The 20060-nt window shown below is 43.1% G+C and overlaps 1 protein-coding gene across 1 annotated transcript; it reads left to right on the forward strand.

Moving 5' to 3' along the window:
- Positions 1-1185: 1185 nt before the first annotated feature.
- LOC138579810 (olfactory receptor 1L4-like) lies at positions 1186-2112 on the forward strand. The gene has a single exon (XM_069650040.1). It carries the CDS (start codon positions 1186-1188, stop codon positions 2110-2112), a length of 927 nt encoding a protein of 308 aa, XP_069506141.1.
- Positions 2113-20060: the final 17948 nt, after the last annotated feature.

The following is a 20060-nucleotide window of genomic DNA, read 5'->3' on the forward strand; positions in this document are numbered from 1 at the left end:
CCGCTCATGCCCCGTGTCTTCCTCCTGCTCCCCCCGCCCCCTGCTCATGCCCCGTGTCTTCCTCTTGTCCCCCACTCCTATGATGCCCTTTGTTGACCTCTTTTTCCCCCCACCCCCCGCCGATGCCCTGTTGTGTTCTCTTTATACACCCTGCCTTCCCTTTCCATGGTGTCCATCTTGGTAAAAGATTTTCCTTCCTACACCGGGACGCCGCAGGCGTTCTGGTTTGGGAAGAAACATTTTTTTTAACACCCCGGGTTCCCACTTTGAGACCTAGGATGCTAGTGGTCTTCATCCATTGAAAAGGACGTTATAGTTACATTGCACTAATAAAAACCAAGAAATTCAGTAAAAAGAAATGTGTTAAAGGGACGTTATGGTTAAGTTGCGCTACTAAAAACCTATGAAATTCAGTGGAATAACTTTTTTAAAGGGACGTTATGGTTAAGTTGCGCTATTAAAAACCTATGAAATTCAGTGAAAAAACTTTGTTAAAGGGACGTTATGATTAAGTTGCGCTACTAAAAACCTACGAAAATCAGTGAAAAAACGTTGTGAAATGGACGTTATGGTTAAGTTGCGCTACTAAAAACCTATGAAATGCAGTGAAAAAACTTTGTTAAAGGGACGTTATGATTAAGTTGCGCTACTAAAAACCTATGAAATTCAGTGAAAAAACTTAGAGATGTTATGGTTCCAAGTAAAACCGAAAACCCTTGAAATTCGCCAGTTATGGTAAGCTAAGTAACCATAACTCGCGCCACTACCGTGCACTGCTAAGACTAACACCCAGGACATCAAAGATGACATCACAAATGTCATTGATGACATCACTGATGACATCACATGTCTGTCTCCCTCTTTTTTCCTTTACTGACATATCTAGGCCATATGGTTTTCTTCAGTAACAGTCAGGAACTAAACATTTTTTAAAAACCTGGATATCTTAAGATAACTTAGCAAGAACAAAAATAGACAAAGCATCAAAAGAGCTGTACTACTCTATATTGAAATGTATGCAGATTCAATAGGTTTATTTTAATTGGAAACACAAGGTCTGTCTCTGCCAACCACCCATTGCCACTTGTCCATCCACAGAGCAAATACTCTGTTTTGTGATTGACTTTTCTTTTTGTTTGCAGATTGCTTTGAAATTCCATCCTGCTGACCCTGCATCACTGTGCAATGGAAAGAGAAAATCAGACCTTGTCACACAAGTTCATCATTGTGGGCTTCTCAGATTATCCACAGCTGCAAGTTCCTCTTTTTGTCGCCTTCCTGCTGATTTACCTGTTGACTTGGTTGGGCAATGTATCGATCATGGTGATTGTCTATGCAAATTCAAAACTGCACACACCTATGTATTTCTTCCTCACAAACCTCTCCTGCTTGGACATAACATACACAACAATTATTTTCCCAAAAATGCTGGCTAATTTCTTCATGGAACTCATGCAAATGTCTCTCTCCGAATGCCTAATGCAGATATATTTTTTCATTGCTGTGGTGTGTACAGAATTCTTTCTTCTTGCAGTCATGGCATATGATAGGTACGTGGCCATCTGCGATCCCTTACGGTACATAGTCATAGTAAATAAACCATTGTGTATCCAGATGGCCGTGGGGACCTGGGCTGTTAGTCTAATTGTTCCTATACCACATGTCATAGCACTTTCACGGCTCACCTTCTGTGCGTCCCGCACAATCAACCACTTCTTCTGTGATCTGACAGCCCTGATGAAGCTTTCTTGTACTAGCACACAGACTGTTGAGACCCTGAGCTACGGAATGGGTGCTCTAGTTGGAGTGCTGCCATTTGGTTTAACTATTACATCTTACATCAACATCATCTCAACCATTCTCAAAATCAAGTCTACGGAAGGACGTCGTAAGGCGTTCTCTACATGTGGCTCCCACCTCACTGTGGTCATTATGTTCTATGGAACTCTTTTGTCTACCTACATGAGACCGACATCAACATATTCAATTAAAACCAACAAACTGTTGTCTTTGACATACGTTGCTGTTACTCCACTGTGTAATCCCATTATATACAGTCTAAAAAACAAAGAGTTAAAAAACACCCTTAGGAAGAAAAAGAATACATCATAGCATGTAAGAATTAAAAACTATATATGAGATACACTTGTATGAAAAACTATGGAGTAAAATGAAATGTTCATTACTGATGTTGTGTTATAAAATGTGACACCCTCTGATACTGCCTTGATCTGCTTGGTATCCAATTCTGAATGTTCTAGTGTTGTGCCCTCAATTACCAATCAGTTAAATTGGTGAGTGTATGAAACTAGGTCCTTACTGCCTTGTCTCAATGTTAGTATCCCCGTATCCTTTATTAGAGATGCTGCCCTATAGTTAAATATGGCCCATGTGGCTGCATCCCCAGTTTAACAAGATTTCAAAGACAGTCCTGGCTCTGTTCTAGTCTATATAGTTCTGAATTATGCAGTAGGAATGTGTTACAATTAGGCAGGACCCCTGAATATCTTTCTGGGGGACCTAGGGGCATCACTGACTACCTGGACAAGAACTGTAGGGTGAACCGGGGATGATGGTTGAATGGGCAAGGATGTGTCTGTGCAGTCAAAGTCTGCATCTGAGCAGCCAATTAAACTTAGTATTGCCATCTGGCAGACAACTCTTGCCACAGCTCTGGAGGGGTCTTCACCAGGTTCTCCATATTGACTCTGTGCTACCTGCGTGCTGGAAGCACATGGGCTCGCACTTCTGTCAAGGTTCAGTTGTTGCTGTCTGTACTTCTTTGTATGGGTAGCACAAACACCACTGTCCCCTCAAAGGGCTTGATATTTTCCTACTTAAGTCACAAGAACCACTGTGACCCCCTCGTGGAAAGAAGATTACAGATTCTGAAGTTTGGATGAGTAGCAGTTGTTAGGATATTTGGTAAGAGATATAGTTAAGGGTAATGCATAGGAAGGGGGTTCCATGCTCCTCTACTCCTTTGTCTGGCACTCTCCTCCACTTGCACACCACCTGTTGATGCCAACACTCATGTATACTATGCTGATCATGACAACAGCGTGCACACTCTTAAAGCAGGTTGACATGCAATGATTATCCCCTTATCTTTGATCTAAGTGTGTAATTCACACTATCTGTTAACATGGAAAGAATGAAGGTATGCTGACCTTTCTTCTTTTAGCACCAAAGTATGTAACAGTCTCATGTGAATATTGTCAAAATTGTGTATGAATGTAGCTTTGTTCCTTGGTGCTTCGTAGCTTGAGTTGCTGCGTCAGGAATAGCCTCCATGTTAAGCTTGAACTCGATATCAACTTGCAGTTCAGCTAGAAATTGTATTTCCTAGAAGACGCAGCTCAGATTCAGGGAGGTGGGTGTCACACCAGTCAGTGTCTGTCTCATGTGCAAGTGTACGAGACATGCCTAATGGGGTGATATCTAAGAGGAATAGTGGGAGGAGCCAGGAATTCCTGAGGGCAGGTTGAGAGAGAGTCATGCTCGCCTCATTGTTCTGGGAGGGAGCAACAGAGATTCGGGAAGGCTAGGGACACACCACTCAGTCTCTTGACTCAAGCAGACATGACCCCTGCCATTGGATGACACCTAGGAGGTGGAGATACCAGGATTTACTGAATGCAGCTTTCCGGAGTAGCAGAGATTCAGGAAGGCAAGCGACACGCCACTCAGTATCCGTCTCTTGCTAAAAGCGGACATGACACTTGCCATTCGATGACACCTGGAAGAGGGAGGAGCAGGGATTCGCTGAATGCAGCTTTTTGGAGTAGCAGAGATTCAGGTAGGCAGCGGATGACACACAGTTAGACATTTTACTATATATGCTGATGATGTGGTGCTGCTCTCACAATCCTTGTTCGGCATAAACAAACAACTCAATACACTAGTCAGCTTTTGAACAGAATACAGTTTAAATGTCAATAACAATAAACCGTAGTAATGGCGGCCATTTACCAAAATAATGAAGGTCTCTCTCAAGCTTAATGATGAGCCTAAAAAGCAAGATAACCACTTTGACTATCTTGGCATGAGATTGATGGCTAATGGCTGATGGGCACATCAAGTGGCTCAAAGTAAAGGTACTTTTTCTCAATGAGCAGTAGCCACATTAAATGTTTCTAATAGATTTGGTTATAGCAAAACAAAAGAGGTGATAGCTGGAAGGTTTAGAATTAATATTAACCTTTGGCATTGCTATGGGCAACCCTCCAGACCATCTTTATTCGCCTGCCAAGCCGTTACAAACGGGGAAAGACCATATACCATAGGCAAATCAGGGTTGGTCCCACCCCGAAAGGGGCAGTCCAGCCCTAACTGCTTGGCCACATCCCATCTGCACGAGACCACACGCATCCCCAAACATGGACCCACGGATGGGCATACCGGTCCCACTCGAGGTGACTATAGCAAAACAAAATAAGTGATGGCTGGTAGGTTTAGAATTAATCTTAACCTCTGGCATTGCTCTGAGCAACCCTCCAAACCACTGTTTTCCGCCTGTCGAGCCATTACAAAAGGGGAATGTTTTGTCTCTCGAAAAGCCGTGATGGAACTGTATAAATATGGTTATGGCTACAGTGGGATGCACACTGCAGCAGTCCATAGAGCAAAAAGTCTACTTCATCATGTATATGTGAACCGGTGGTTTAGGCATTGACTACCTGGGCATCACAGCACACTGGGCGGTCTTTCCTTCCACCAACAGCCAAGAGCGGTTCTAGAGGAATTCAAGGGGGCAGCAGGTGTGTGAGGTTCAGTACCAGGCAACCATTTGCATGCACTGGATTCAGGACAGAAGCCACACAGATGTTGACATCTGGGAGAAGGGGAGGTAGCTTAAAGCACAGTGGCCAAAGCCTTATAGTATGCATTTGTGATTTATCACATGAGACAATGGATCAAATTGCATTGCTGTCTAACGAATTGGCAAGGCCATGCACATCTCTGCTTTACACATATCCTTCACCTTGTCATGGCAAGCATAATCAGCAATTGTGAGAATGTAAAACATAATGGTTGCTGTGGCTCAGAAGATCAGCTCCTGTTTCAGCTGAGCTTACTATGCTAAAAATCAACAGTGGCAACTTCAAGTGTAATGCAAGTTGCCACTGCTCAACCTGAAGATTTCAGTGGTCACCACGTGGAACTCTACTTTGCACATGCTGGCGAGGCTATTTGAGCAATGCAATGTGATTTCAGATTGCTGCAACAGTGAAAGTACAGCTGTAATTGGGACATTTCTAAAACTGTGTCATTAGCAGCAGCTGTCTAATCCGTGCCCTCTACTGCAACCTTTCGATGAAGGGTAGAAATCACCAAGTGGGTTAGAAATCACAATACATCCCTAGGTGAGATTCCTACTCTGATCTATCTGCTTGAGCTCAACCTGACTAAAATGCCCAGGGCATGTGACTTGTCAGCTGATGCTGTGGTGGTACAGCTAGTGAGAGGCCTGCTTGCGTTTTGATCCATGGGTAGTTGTATCGAAAGGTAATACTGAGTGCCTGCTGGCTTTCTTTGTGGACCTGTGTTTTAAAGTAGAGTTGGCAGTTTTTCATCTACATGTCTCATGGAGGAGGTCAGACAGAAGGCGCCACAAGGAGGAGGCACTGTACACATGTGCAAGGATGCTTTGCTGCATCAATTGCAAAATTAACTGGCACAAGAATGCAGACAGCAGAATGCCAAACAGACACATCTTTGACAAGTAAACTGGTCATTTCAAGCTCCCAAAGGATGGGCACATCAGTGTGAAATAAATAATAATATTAATAATTTAGCATATATATAGCGCTACAAACCATCAGATATCTGAGCACTGCTTGACACCATGGTGTGTGGTGCTCATTTATCAACCTTGGAAGGATGAAAAGCGGAGTTTGTCCCTGCCGGGGGCAGGCTCTGCACGGATGTCAAAGCAAGCACTCTACTCGCTGTGCTATCTGAAATACATCATTGACATCTGTTCAAAGCTTTAAGAGCCCTGTGGTCTAGGCCTACAGGGAGGAGAATCTGACGTGGACATCTTAAATACAGATGGGTATCATCAACAGGAAAATACAGGGGATCATTGGATGCACAGATGGGAAGGGGTGACGCCCCGTTACAGTACTGGTACAGCAAGCAGTCTGTCTGGCCAGCCGCACTTGTGCAGGTTGCAATAGAATTGCTCAGCTGCACCTCCACAAGTGTGAAATCGGTTTTTAGTGAAGCCAGAGCTATTGTCTCTAACCACAGGGGAAGCTTCACAGTGCTGCATGGACAACAATTGACATATATAAAAAAGAACAGTCATTTAATTACAGAAGACTCTGCAAAGACATCTACTATAGCCAACACACTAGCTCGCATGATGATGATAATGATGATGATGATGATGATTGTATGCCCAGTACATGTCAGACACTGAAAAGTGGAGTTGAGCAGTCTGGTGGCGTGTTTTGTTGGAAAATGGATAGCTATAACAGTGAAGGTGCCTGGGTAGCCCATACTAGTTGCTGCTGTGCACACTTTAGTGCATTGACTATGCTGCAAGTAATGATTTCAAATCCTGATTACACACTTTTCAAAAGAGATCATGTACTCTCACAGGGCACAGCCACTCACAAAGATGTTCAGTTTGTTTTACCAGTGCGCGACCACCCATTCATGAAATGAGGTGAGATCCACACATAGATATAGATAGTTCCTCGTTTATTAAAAGGTATGTATTGCTGACAACCCTGCGGACAGGACTCCACCAGCTCTCCCTCAGCGATTCAACTGCTTACAACTCGAACCATTGTGACACAAATCTCTCCCTCTTCCACATTCTAGATCACACCTTAACATTCAACTAATACCTCAGATACTACACATTCCCTTTTCTTTCATAACTATAATTTGAAACAAAAAAAAGCATGTTTTGTTAAATAGTTAGCTTATTTATAGGCAACATATTATTTTAGTTTGTTTGGAATTTTTGGACTTCTTTCATTCCTTCTCAAACTTCCATCCTCTTCATTTTCATTAAGTGTTCTTCGTTCTCTCACTCTTTTCTCACTAACACTTAGTAATTCTCCATTTCTTACTTGACTGATTTCGCCTAGAATTCTCATCTCCCCACATGATCCCATATTCTCTCTTCTATCTTGTTGTCATCTTTAATTCTGCCCTTAGCAATCCTGTACAGATTCCATACGGTCCCATCCTCTAATCTCACCGCATTTGATCACTTTCAATGGGCCAGAAATTCTTCTGTTCTACTGTATTCCTGCCTATCCTCAATATTTAGGGCTTCTGTTATGCCACATAACAATTTGTTAAAGGAATCCTCAATAAAAAAATCAGTCACACAGTTTCTTTTGCCTGATATATATTCCATCTTACAATCATATTCAATTAGTCTTAGTACCAACATAGCAATTCTAGGTGTTGCCTTGGACATATCTTGTACTGCCAAAACATCTCTCAGTGGTTTGTGATCTGTTCTCATAATAAATTCATCACCCCAAATATATTGTCTAAAGTGTTCTATCTCCCAAAAACAGGCCAACAATTCTCTTTCCACTACCGAATAACTTACTTCATAATCTGTCACTGCTCTGGAAGCAAACATTATCTTCTCACGGTCTGCATCTCTTTGAGATAACACTGCGCCTAAACGCTTACAACTTTCATCAACAGTTACTGTGGATTTCCTTTTCCTCACAGGTATAAACCTACCTGATAAAAGCACCTCTATTGTACCCTTCTTTATTTCTTTCATCGCTTGACCTTGAGCTTCCGTCCACTCAAATTTATCATTTTTCCTCATGAGTTCTCTCAATGGTTGAGTAATTTCTGCAAATCCTCAAAATATTTAGCTAAACCCAAAAGGAATGTAGTTCTTCCTTATTAGTAGTTGAAAATGCTTCTTCCATTGCTCTCATGTCCTTCTCTTTAGGTCCTCCCCGGATAATGTATGACACAAATAATCGGTCTCACTTTTACCAAACCTGCACTTATTATGTACTACTGTAAGTACTTTTTCTTCAAACTTCTACAATACCTTGTGCACCCTCTCACCATGTTGTTCCTTCCATTGTCCATAATATTGTCTTGGAAAACTTGTATTCCACCCATATCTCAGACATGCAAGACATTATACACTGACATACTGAAGCAGCAGATGCCAACCCAAAAGTCATCCTTGCATATCTGTATATTCCAAATGGGGTAATCAATGTTGGACATTTTCTGGATTCTTGGTGAAACTGTATTTGATGATAAGCCGCAGACAGATCAATTGTGGAAAATGTATTAGCCTTACCTACCAAATTGATCTTTTCTGATATCACTGGTAAAGGTTACTTTTCTACAATTATATCTTTATTGTAAATCTCTTACATCAATACATATCCTCACTTTACCTTTTGCCTTCATGGCTACTACTATAGGGAAAAAACACTCAGACACTTCCACTTCTTCAAGCATTTATTTCCCTTGTGGTCTCTCAAATACCTTTTTTTTACTTTTCCTCTTAAAGAGATGGGAATTGGTCTCACAAACAGGTTTGCCTCCCACCTTAAGCTCTATTTTATAGCAAGAACCCTTAAGCACCCCTATGCTTTCTTTAAGCACATTTGGAAATAATTCCTTTTCCATTCCTTCTGGAATTTTCTTGACCACCTCTTCATTCTTCACTGCTACTGGAATTGGCTCATAAAACCCTTGGATGAGTCTTATCCTAAGTTTTGCTTGGGTCACCCCAACCTAAAATATTCACTCCTCTTTTGGTCACATAGACTTTGATATCTGCCATCCTTTCTTTGAATTCCATTAAGCCTATTCTATAACCAAACAATTTAATCACTGAACCCTCAAATGTTCCTGAATCTCTAATGTTGGACTTCTTCAATTCTGGCTCATAACCCATCTTTCAAAAATGGACAAGGTTTTGAGTTTGCATAATTTCCTTTCTTGCCGCATCAGGAACACTTCCTCTTTGAAAACTTGCCCTTAGTTCACCTGGATTATTTTTCAGAGAATTCTTCCTTTCTTCTCTCATTTTATTAAAATGTTCCTTTGTTTCCTTTTGTTTCAAAACAGGCATTTCTTTAGTTTCTTTTTGTTTGATTGCAGCAATCTGTGTGGTTTTCATTAAATCATTTTCATACAGCTTAATAGCTTTAGAACATAATGTGGTGCATTCCCCCTTTTTCGCAATAGCAATTGTTTCTGCCAGGGAAGTCTCACAACACATCCTTCACCTTTCCTACTGTAATATCACAATTAGTGTGAATGACCATTTAATCTCTTATAAATTCATCCATCGTCACTCCTCTACCGATATTACATGTCACGGCTAGCTTCTTAAGGGCACTCACGTATTCATCCACAGTCTCTTCCTTTTCTTGTTTTCTAGAATAGAAATATCTGTTTAATGACATGTTAGTCTTCGGATAGTAATATAAATCTTATTGTTTTAACACCAGGTCATACTCACTTTTTCCTTCTCCTTCTCTGGATCTCAAAGGTGAAAATTCCCTGAACACACAGTGACATTAGAGGCCCAGAGAGAGTAACAACAACATTTTCTTTTTTGTTGATGTCAATTGTTCATTTTCAATTGCACGGATATAGTTCCCTCAGTATTTTTTCCATTCCATCCAAAGTACTGCCAAAAACGGATGTGGTTGTATGGCTATACCTTGCATTTTGTTTTTCTTTCTTGTGACCCTGAAATATTTAATTATTTTGTACAACAAATGTGCGTAACTTTTTAAACACATGCATTATTCAGCCAACTTCATTTAATTATTCATGGAAATGTCACTTAAATATGAATTGTTTCGCATGTAGGAAAACTTCACGTAAATGTTCAATCTGGTCACAACAAATTGGCATCACGCAACATTACATCGTAAGGTCCTTTTCTCTATCCGTAGGAACTAAACAACATTACCTGTCGGCTCATCCATGCATCCCTTCTAATGTTTTCCTTGCATTTGTCATGCGCACGCTCCTCAAATTTGCGTGCACGCCGCCATGGCCAGGCATGTCTTGAACAAACCAGCCCCTCAGCATGTGGAGTCAACACTTGGATACTGTTCCTGAGAAATGCGCTCAATGTGTACTTGTGATTCTCTGCACCTCCTTTTAGTTGGTGATGTTCGTTGCTTCACTCTCAATGTTTCACAGGGCTGTCTCATCAGGGTCCAGGTTCCTGAAGATCGCTCATCGCCAAATTGAAATGTGGTGTGCTCTACACATAGATATACCTTGGCCCTTGTTTATTTAAAAGTATGTATTCCTGACAACCCTGCTGACACCTCTTCACCAGCTCTCCCTCAGTGGTGCAACCGCTTAAAACTCCAACCGTTTTATCACTAATCTCTCCCTTTTGCACATTCTAGATTTCATATTAAAACTCCCCTAACGCCTCACATTCTTACAGGGCACAACCAATCCAATAAGGTTCTCAGGTTTTTTCACAGGGCACAGCCACCCTGGTCCTCTGTTGTTTTTGCAGGCCACCGTGACTCTTTAAGGTTCCTGGGATCTTTCACAGGGCACAGTGGCCATTAAAGTCCTCAAACTCTCCTTCAGATATTTCATGAAGTTCTCAAGCTCTCTCAAAGATTGCTGGCACTCACACGGGTGGAGTGAGTTTCCCTGTGAGGCCTTTACTTCCCCCAGGACTGCCTCATTCCTTCCCCCCTGAACAATGCCCTACTGAAGGGAAGGGGGGGAGCTCCAAACGCCTCCTCTTACTGCCCACTACCACTATGCAGTTCAGCTCCACATCACTAATGGAGTCTCTACGATAAATGTAGTATGTTGACCCATACCACACAATCTATCTCATCCAAGGGGTCGTGCCCAACGATGCATGCTGTCACTGGTGGCACACTTCCCCAACTGTTGTGGGGGCAGCATTGGCAAAAGGGTTCTGTCGCTGGCCACAGTTGATGGTACCACTGATTCTGATTAGTCAGGCTGATTGTGTGCAGGGGATTGGTCACAATGTTCCCAATGCTAGTACACCTGTAGAGGGCAGTGGTGGTGGCTGCAGAGTCACAAGCCTCTTATGACTCATGCACACTTGGTTCCTCATTGCTGTGTCATCCTCCTGACCCCCTGCTGCAGTTCTCCCCTGGTCTTGAGCAACATTCTCACTCTGCCAAGTGGAGACAAAGTCTGCCTCTATCTTGTCACCCATCAAGTGAAGACCTAAACCGAACACCTCTTTCAGGGTGCTTGCTGCAGACCGCCTCTCTTCCCACATGTTCTCCAATTCCTCAGTGGGAACATCAACATGAGTCCTGGCAACCCATGCCTCTGTGCTTGTTAACGCTGGACTTCTTCTGATGGCCCCATCTCCTCACCCACTCCTGAGGCCTCTCCCAATGCTGCTGCCAGCCCCAGCAACCTAGATGATTTGTTTTGCTCTGAGCCCTGGGCCCATTAGATAGTACCCAAAAAGAGCACAAGTTTCCCTTCATCTCTTAAGTCATGGGGGAAACTTCCTTCTCCTGTGGGGAGAAATGCAGCTCCACCTCCTTCTCCCCAGCCTTGTTCCATTACCCTCCCATTGTTGTAGGTGTGCCTCGAGCCCAAGAAATTTCCAAGGATGTGTTTGAACAAAAAGTGGAAAAACAAGGGAACAAAAGAGTCATACTCCTAAGCTAAAACTACAACCTACAACTACAAGTACAAGGTACAATTATAATGACAGTCTACAACTAAAACTAGAGTAGCACGATGAAATACATTAATAGAGTACATGACAAACACGCAGGGGGGTAAGTAGGTTTTTTGTTTTCTGTGGAAAATGACTTTTTTGTTTGATTTTTAACTTTTATAAAGGGACACAAAAGGGGAACGGTACAAGAAGAAAAAGTAATTTGGTATCTTTTTTTATATATGTGATAAAGTACCAGCTACAGTATGTTATAAGGATATTGTAAGTCACTGAGGAATTCCTTGACCAAATAGAGGAGCAGGGCAGAAGGGCGAGTTCCTTTCTAACTTTGAGGAAGTACAGGGAGAGTGGCAAGATCCCTTTTATGTATGGTAGGGGGTATTTTCCATAATGTAATGCAAGAGATCTTCCATATGCTGAGCCATAAATCCATATAAAATCTGTCTGAATTGAAAAAAGCAACAGTGCAGCTCCTAATGTGTTGCAGAAAAATAGTTCAAGCTCTTTAATAAAATGTATCAAAAGACGTTTTCATTTTATGCTTTGAAAAACGTAATAATATGCAGATTCTTGACAACTGTTTTAAATTCTGGCAGTGCAGAAACTGAGCATGCTACCATAAGCAGTTCCTTGTCAATGAATAACTGTAAAGTGTCACAGAAAACTATTCTGCAAGAAAGGAATTCAAAAAGCTTTTCACGGCTTTAATTAAGAGCTGCAATGACAGCTGGAATGTTCTCTGCTGGCTCAAGCAGCAGGCATTGTAGTGTCACAACTGAAGAGTAATAACTTAATATAGAGCAGTTGTGATGCCATGTTCTTATTACAGGTCAGTTTGGATGTCACAACTACGCTGTAATAAGACCATTATTTCCAGGCTTCTATACAGATATTGAAGGCTGTCATGTATTCTAAGGATAATCTAACACAAGATGCTAATCCACACTGCACAAACACATAGGGCCTCATTACGAGGTTGGAGGTAGCCATGGCGGCATTAGCGCCATGGCTGCCTCCAAAATCGTATCGACTCCGGTCTGGTGGATGGAGCAATTACCAGTCCATTCCGAGGTCGGAGGGACCGGTAATTCACCAGAGCCATTCCCCATTCCCATTTGAGCCCCCATAGAGCTCAATGGGAAGTGGGAAGGCGGCAATAACGGTACCGCAAATTTCGGTACCGTTATTGACCCCAGTATCCCTTTGCGGGTCCCGTCCTTAACGCCTGATAAAACCAGGCATTAAGGAAGGACCCGCAAAGGGAACTCGTAGTAGGGCAGTAAGGGATTACCGGCACCGGTGCCCTTACCGGTTCCAGTAATCCCTTACCGGCCATCTCGTAATGAGGCCCATAGACAAAAGGAACAGAAAAATGGCTCCAAAGATACAATAGATAGCAGCATACTAGACAAAGGACCAATAATGAACAGAAAACACTCCACCATACGCCACAAAAGACTATTCAAAATTCTCCAATCCCAAAAAAGCAACCATTCTCCAAATGTGAGTCTGCCCGTGTAACATCTTCCCCCACAGCCTAGCAGAACACACAAAGAACAGGATGCGAGCTGGGCCTTAAATAAGTTGACACATTTCCTTTACAAGATTTTTGGTCTCTGATTCCTACACAAACTGAACAAATGACAGGGAGGCCACTGATTGGCAAAATAAAGCCGAGAAATAAACCTGTTTTTTACCGTCATGACCAGGAAGCTTGCTACAAGTTTGCTGGGGATTTGTCTGGCCAAGTAACACTCGTGCTAGGTGCAAATATTCTCTAAATTCTGCTAATTTGGATCCATTTTAAAGAAGTTAGTGCAGATCAAGACAGGAACTTTAGAGAATGCATACAGGCAGCAGACTCAGACCACACAAACCTATGAGATGAACATTCTAACTCATACATTAATAATATATACATATAAAATGCAATATTGTTTTTCCTTGTTTACAATCGAGGTGATAAACAGGTAAAATACCAAGAAAAAAGAAAAAGAAGAAGAAATGTATAATATTTAAGATATTTAGAATCCGGTATACTAAAATCATCAATTCAATTCTCTAAGAAATGAATATCACTGCAAAATAATAAAGAAAATTCAATATCTAAATGCTTAATTTGCTGGAATCGGTAATGCCCTCTTCCATATAATGGAGCTGTCTCTATCCTTTCTATGGTTGTAACTAGCTTCCCATAACTCTTTGGATGTGTTGCATTTGGTTAAGATGTGGCGGGCAGTTTCAACCTCTAACTGGCAAAGCCGGCACAGTCGTAAATCATATGGTAAGCCTCGCCATGTCTGTATTGATGGTAATGAGTGATAGCCATAATGATAACTTTGGGAAAAGTAGGAGATCTTTGGAGGAGAGATTGTAACTCACAGCTCATGGTCCTGTTTAGCTCTTACACACGTGTTCTAACGTCTCGTCCACCAATGTGAGCACCTGAGTGGCTATGAACCTACTTTAACAAGATGCTTGCATGCATTATGGACAGAATGTTGATGTTCACACACAAGAGGCTATACTGAATTGGCAAGAAGACACCTACAGGTAACAGTATAGTGAGTAGCGTGTGTGTCTATATCAACTGCATCTCAGGAAGATGTTGGATTCAAAATAGTGGCCCTATATGTCGACGAATTGTCCTTTGCGAGTGAAAAAGACCAATATGTTCAAATGCCACTCTCATGTGCAGCACAAGACACAACAACATTAAGAACAAATAATTGTTTACTTTGGCCTTTCCCTGAACCCACATGCTACCAACATTTAACAAGGGATAGACGTATGTGTGCCTACTTATCCTTTGCCTCAAGCACAAGGATCGCATCTCTCGGGCGCTAAAATCCCTTCACTGGCTCCCTGTGGCAGGATCAAATTCAAGACTCTATGCATTGTTCACAAGGCCTTCTGGGGCCTGGCACCTACTTACCTTCAACGTTGCCCCCCTAAATACTGTTCCCCTCGAGCCCTCTGCTCATCTACCTCCAACCTCCTGCAAGTGAGCCGGTTCTCCAAGAAGAGATTTGGAGAGAGATCCCTTTCCTCAGCAGGTGCCTCCCTCTGGAACAGCCTCCCTGCCACCCTCCATCTTGAGCCTGATATTCTTATATTCCAGAAACTCCTCAAGACCTTCCTCTTCTGCTCTTCCTTCTCTCTCACCCTACACTGCTAACCTACCTCTCTGCTCTTCCTTCTCTTCCCTCCTTCCATACAACTTACTGACTGGCCGCCTGGTGTACCTCAGAGTCTCACAGGTCCCAGGCACCCATGCCAGTCCTTCTGCATTTGCCTCATGGCCCTGCACCCCACCCTCTCACTGCACTTGTAATAAATCATTGAGAGTTCTTTCGCCGCACTTCACCAGTCTCTACCGACTGGGTGGACTTGGTCCCCTGCCCCTCCCTTGCCCTGCCCGCACTTGCACGATCTGTACACAGCCCTGCCTAAAGATCGTTCTGTCTGTCCTCCCTTGTCTTCCCCCCCTTAATGTGCACTTGAAAATAACGCAGAATCACTGTCAGGCCTATTTGCTGTATCTAAACTGTTAAATGGTTCATATTCACTTAATCTGCCTGCGCAGACCATTATCGTCTCAGAAATTCAAGGGCTCTGAGCGACTGTTGTTTTTTCCCCATGTTCCTGCCCTCCTTGAGCGCTTTGAAACACTTGCCTGTATATAGGCGCTTTATAAATAAACATTACCATACCATACGTGTACATAGAGTACCTAATGGACTATCTAAATATGTTTAAATGGTGCTGAAACAGGGACATTACATGATGTGTGACAGATAAAGCTCATGCACCTTTGTATGGACGTCGCAGATGATGTCCAACAAATGCCGGGAGGTAAAATGGAGATGCAGGCCAAGGCTCCCAAATAATATGAAGTGGCCACCAGCTGACCAGATGATATAGAAGCAATGGCATCAATGCAGTTGGTACTGGATTTTGTGATTTGTGCCGAAGTCTACAAGCAACTTAGTGTACTTCAGATGTTTCCAAAGACAAACTGAAGAGGGAAAATTGACATCAAACCCATGCCCCCTCACCCCTGGCACATATACAGAAGAACAGCAGGAAGAACAAGGAGAGCACTTATCATTTGAACCAGGCCCCAGCGCACCCATGGGTGACAAATATGCTGAAACACACCCACTTCACCAACAGTGCAACTTCCATGCTACATTAGAATCAATGCTGCAATATCAGAATCTACAAACACAAAAATCCCTGTTTAAAGGCTTGCAAATGCCTATATGAATTAACATGGTCTAATTGCACAGTGTAAAGCCATGTTTCAGGAAAATTACAGCCAAGTTCATTTCTCTCACTGAACACTGGCTGCAGAAGCCTTCAGCAATGCTCCTCGCAAAACCCACGAGCAGCCAAGGTCGCGCATTCAAGATAAGATTGCTTTCTGCAGACAAACATTTTTAATTCTCCACAAATGCGAATAAACCACGGCAACCCAGTGTGTTTTTTTCTTTTCTTTCTGGGAAAGAAAGACATTTTCGCAAAGACTCGCACAACATTTGAAACATAATTGTAACAAGAATGGCTCAGCCCAGCCAATCAGCGCTCAGAGCTCAGGTGCGAATTGCTTGCTTCAGCTAAAAAGTTATGGGAACAAAGTCATAATGCAACAAGTTAGAATTAGGTAATGGGGGGCTGGCACAGCTAAACCAACCCACTGACGCAAAAGGCTAACATCCAATTGTCAGGCTCTCTATAAGGGCTACATAGGTAACCTATCACTTAGCAGCCAATAGCAGGAGGAGATAGGTTTCTGGGAGCTGATCCAATTCTGTGAGGTCAGCCTGCAGTGTGATTACAAAGCTGGCTTGCAAGCCAGCCCCGGGGGAGACGGCGCCTGAACTCTCGATGTGCACGATGCTCTGCGTGTTTTTTTCTTTTTTTGCTGCCCAGAAATAAACGCAGTTTGGAACATGTGGCTGCCTGCTGGGGTCTCTGTTGCATTTCTGTGGGCCATATGGGAGGTGTTGGGGTCTCCCATAGCTGGTGAGGGTATGGCTGCTGGCCCCCCACAGCCCTCACAGTTTTGATGGTGAGAAGATAGTGCTGTGGTTTGGGATTTGGAGAATAGGTGACCCAGAGGCGGTGTGTGGAAGACACATGCGCAAGATTGTGGGGGTGTGCCTGAGAAGGCAATGGTATGGTGAAGATGGGCTGCACGTGGAGTGCACTGGCTAAGGTGCGGAGCCAAGAAGGCTCACAGAAGTTGAAAAATGTTCAATTATCTTCTAACTTTTGCTCCCTGAACAGCGGACTATCGAAGTTTTCAAATTGAATAGAGGTAAAATGTATCACACAATACAGAAATGACTCCCCTTCACCTGTTGTGTAGCACACAGCTTCCATGCCGAAATAAGTCAGTAAAACAGTGTGCAAAGATTCAAAAGTACTGAAGGTAAATTAAAAAAGACCATGGCTGCTCATAGGCGGCTTCTCCAGAAGCGTGCAGCAATCGCTAAGGACAGACATACACAGCACTTACACGGGAATAGCTTTAAAAGCACATGGCTACAGTTGAACTGTGTGCACGAAGGAAAGGGAAGATGCGAGGGGTCAGCTGATGCTGAACCAGCACGAGCAGAGGGAAGAGGGGACTCACCCTTCTGAACCTCCGGGAGTGTAATATTTGATGACACAGATGGTAAGCAAGGAATGCATTGCATGAGAGAACTGAAAACAGCAGAAGGACATTTAAACACCACACACACACACACAATCACAATACACTAAAGCGAACAAACAGGAAGGTGCAGAACAACCCACTAGCAGCACAGGAGCGAGCAAGGGAGGGCTGCAGTGCATGGAAGCAGATTTGAAGGCACAGGTACAGAGGAATTAAATTTAAAGGGAAGATAACGGGGGAGGTGCAAGGAGTAACAATAGCAACAGAGAGGGGGAACTGGAAAGGGAAGAAAGGGATTGGAGGAGGAGAGAAGGACTGAACGAGACAGCACAGCCAAACATGATAGAGGATCAGTAAGGGGTGGTGCAGCATGCATGGGGTTATGGAAGGGAGGAAGGAAGGATAACGCGCTAGACATTGACTGTGTGCATTGTATATTGTGGCGAGAGAAGACGGTTAATAAATAAATAAAACGGCAGGGGCAGAGAAAGGCAGATGAGGACAAGTAGGCACAAAATAAATTATTAAAGTATGCAATGGGAGGGGCAGTTAAAAACAGCCTCAACACACACACACAAGAATCACAATAGCAGTGTCAACAACCACCACAATATGCACCGCCCATGTGGGGAGGATACATGGGGCAGGAAGGGATCATTTCAGCAGACACCACAAGCACCAACGCAGGCACTGTCACCACTACATGTACAGACACAACAAATGACAGCACCACTACCCCAGGACTGACAAGAATCACAACACAGGGGCACTGCACAGCAGTAAGCACCCATACAGAACACTGACACAATAGCAACGGTACCAGTTACATGACTGGGAGGGGTCTTCCTGATGGGGAACAAACCTTTCAATGGACATAGATTGACATTATACACCTAATAAGACAGCCCAAGACAAACTTGATTTGACTTACTCTGCCACACACACTCATGCTCCACCTCCCCGACAGAGCGGGCGAGACGCACGCCGACACACACACTCACGCACACTCAATAATGAAGAGGACAATTGCATAGGGGTGGTGATAGGTATCAAAACATTTTCTTTTCTGGGTGACAGTGGGGCGACTAGGCCATGCATTAGGGAAGAGACATTTGTGACATCATGAGCGATGTGGATATGACCACCTTATTAACAGAGAAATCCATAACTTGTTAAACACCAGGCATACACATGTTGAAAGTAAGGAAGATTGTTTAAGCATAATGGGGGTGCACGGTACAGAGGGGGGTGCATAATGATAGCGCATCACAAGAGAGTACATTTAGCTACATTTTGAGCACACATCTTTCAGCGAGGAGACTGGGCTCATGAATACACGAATAACACAGAACAATTAAATGAGACACACAAGGTGGAGGAAGGTGCACTTGACAGGGGGGGCGTACATTTCATTGACAGTTCACCACGGGAGGAGAGAAATAGAGGTAAAGGGTGGATGATCAATGTTCCAAACAGACTCAATTTGGCGACTAAATGACACAGTGCAAGTAGTAATTCCACTAGCGCTTTTGAACACACCACTGTCACAAATGCATTAGCCAACACACATAGGGAAAGAGGTCATTGCTGCACGAACTGGAGAATAATGGTTGTATTAAAATTTGAGAGCAGATATTGGGGGGAGAAATATATTGTTTAAATGTAACAGTAATTACAGTAGTGGAGTAATAAAATACTAGACTAAATGAGTAATTAACAGAGTAGGTAGGGTTTAAAAAGTGGTCATGGGGTGGGATAGAGAGAATGGGAGTAAATTGTGAGGGTTGGGTTTGAAAGAAAAGAGGAAATAAATAAATAAATAAATAGAAAGAGGGGGGAGGGACAGGTAGCGAATAATTGGTAGCGAATTTCATTAGTACCAGCTTAAAGTGCCTGCAGTTCACTGTGAGACACGCTCTGAGAAGTTGAGAGAGGAGCCATAGAAAAAAAGATTTAAAAACCCTGCGATTATCTTAACTAAGTAACATGGTCCACTTAATTTAGAAACACAGCCACCCTATATGACAAATTTACCACCCTGATGTTTCCCTGTTTAGCTTGTCAGTGCCTGATGCCCCACGGGACAAAGGCACGCACTATAAATAGCTTACAACAAAAGCACAGTAAATATAAAGATCCAAAGGCCCATTTGTACACTAGCACCTAAATTGCGTATATATGATCCAAGTGTGTAATGAGTATCTTCACATAAATTAAGTGCCTACCCATTTTTCGGGTACATTTCGAATTGTGTAACAATTTACAGTCAGACCGCCATTGAACGCCACCAGGTGGTGACAGGATGGTGCATAGGTGTACCATTGGCTGTACCATTGGCTCCTCCCACTAGGACACTGAATAGTGTGAGTTTAGTGCAGAGAGGTTAGGTCAAGAAATTGAAGAATATGTAAATTCTCAGGTAAATTCTCAGGTCTCAAGCGCTTCCATTTCATTTCTCGCCAGATACAAAGGACCCAGGGCAGGCCTGAAGACAACGGACAACCAACGGACAACCAACACCCAATGGCTATGGACTACAGTGGGACATTTTCCCCTCCTGACAGACTTTGTTAGATGTGTGAGGCGTCAAGCCCTACAAAGCGGTGGCCACCCTGGCAACGAGGGAGCAACGATCAACAGGGCCAACGCAAGAGATTTTCATGAACTGCAAAATAGCACGAACACTCCCGAGTTAGGGAAACATGACCATCC

Source organism: Ambystoma mexicanum, chromosome 3p (assembly GCF_040938575.1).
Source record: "Ambystoma mexicanum isolate Mex_15411 chromosome 3p, UKY_AmexF1_1, whole genome shotgun sequence".
NCBI classification, from domain to species: Eukaryota; Metazoa; Chordata; class Amphibia; order Caudata; family Ambystomatidae; genus Ambystoma; species Ambystoma mexicanum.

Coding starts and splice junctions, on each gene's coding strand:
- LOC138579810 (XM_069650040.1), top strand. CDS start 1,186: ATGGAAAGAGAAAATCAGACCTTGTCACACAAGTTCATCATTGTGGGC.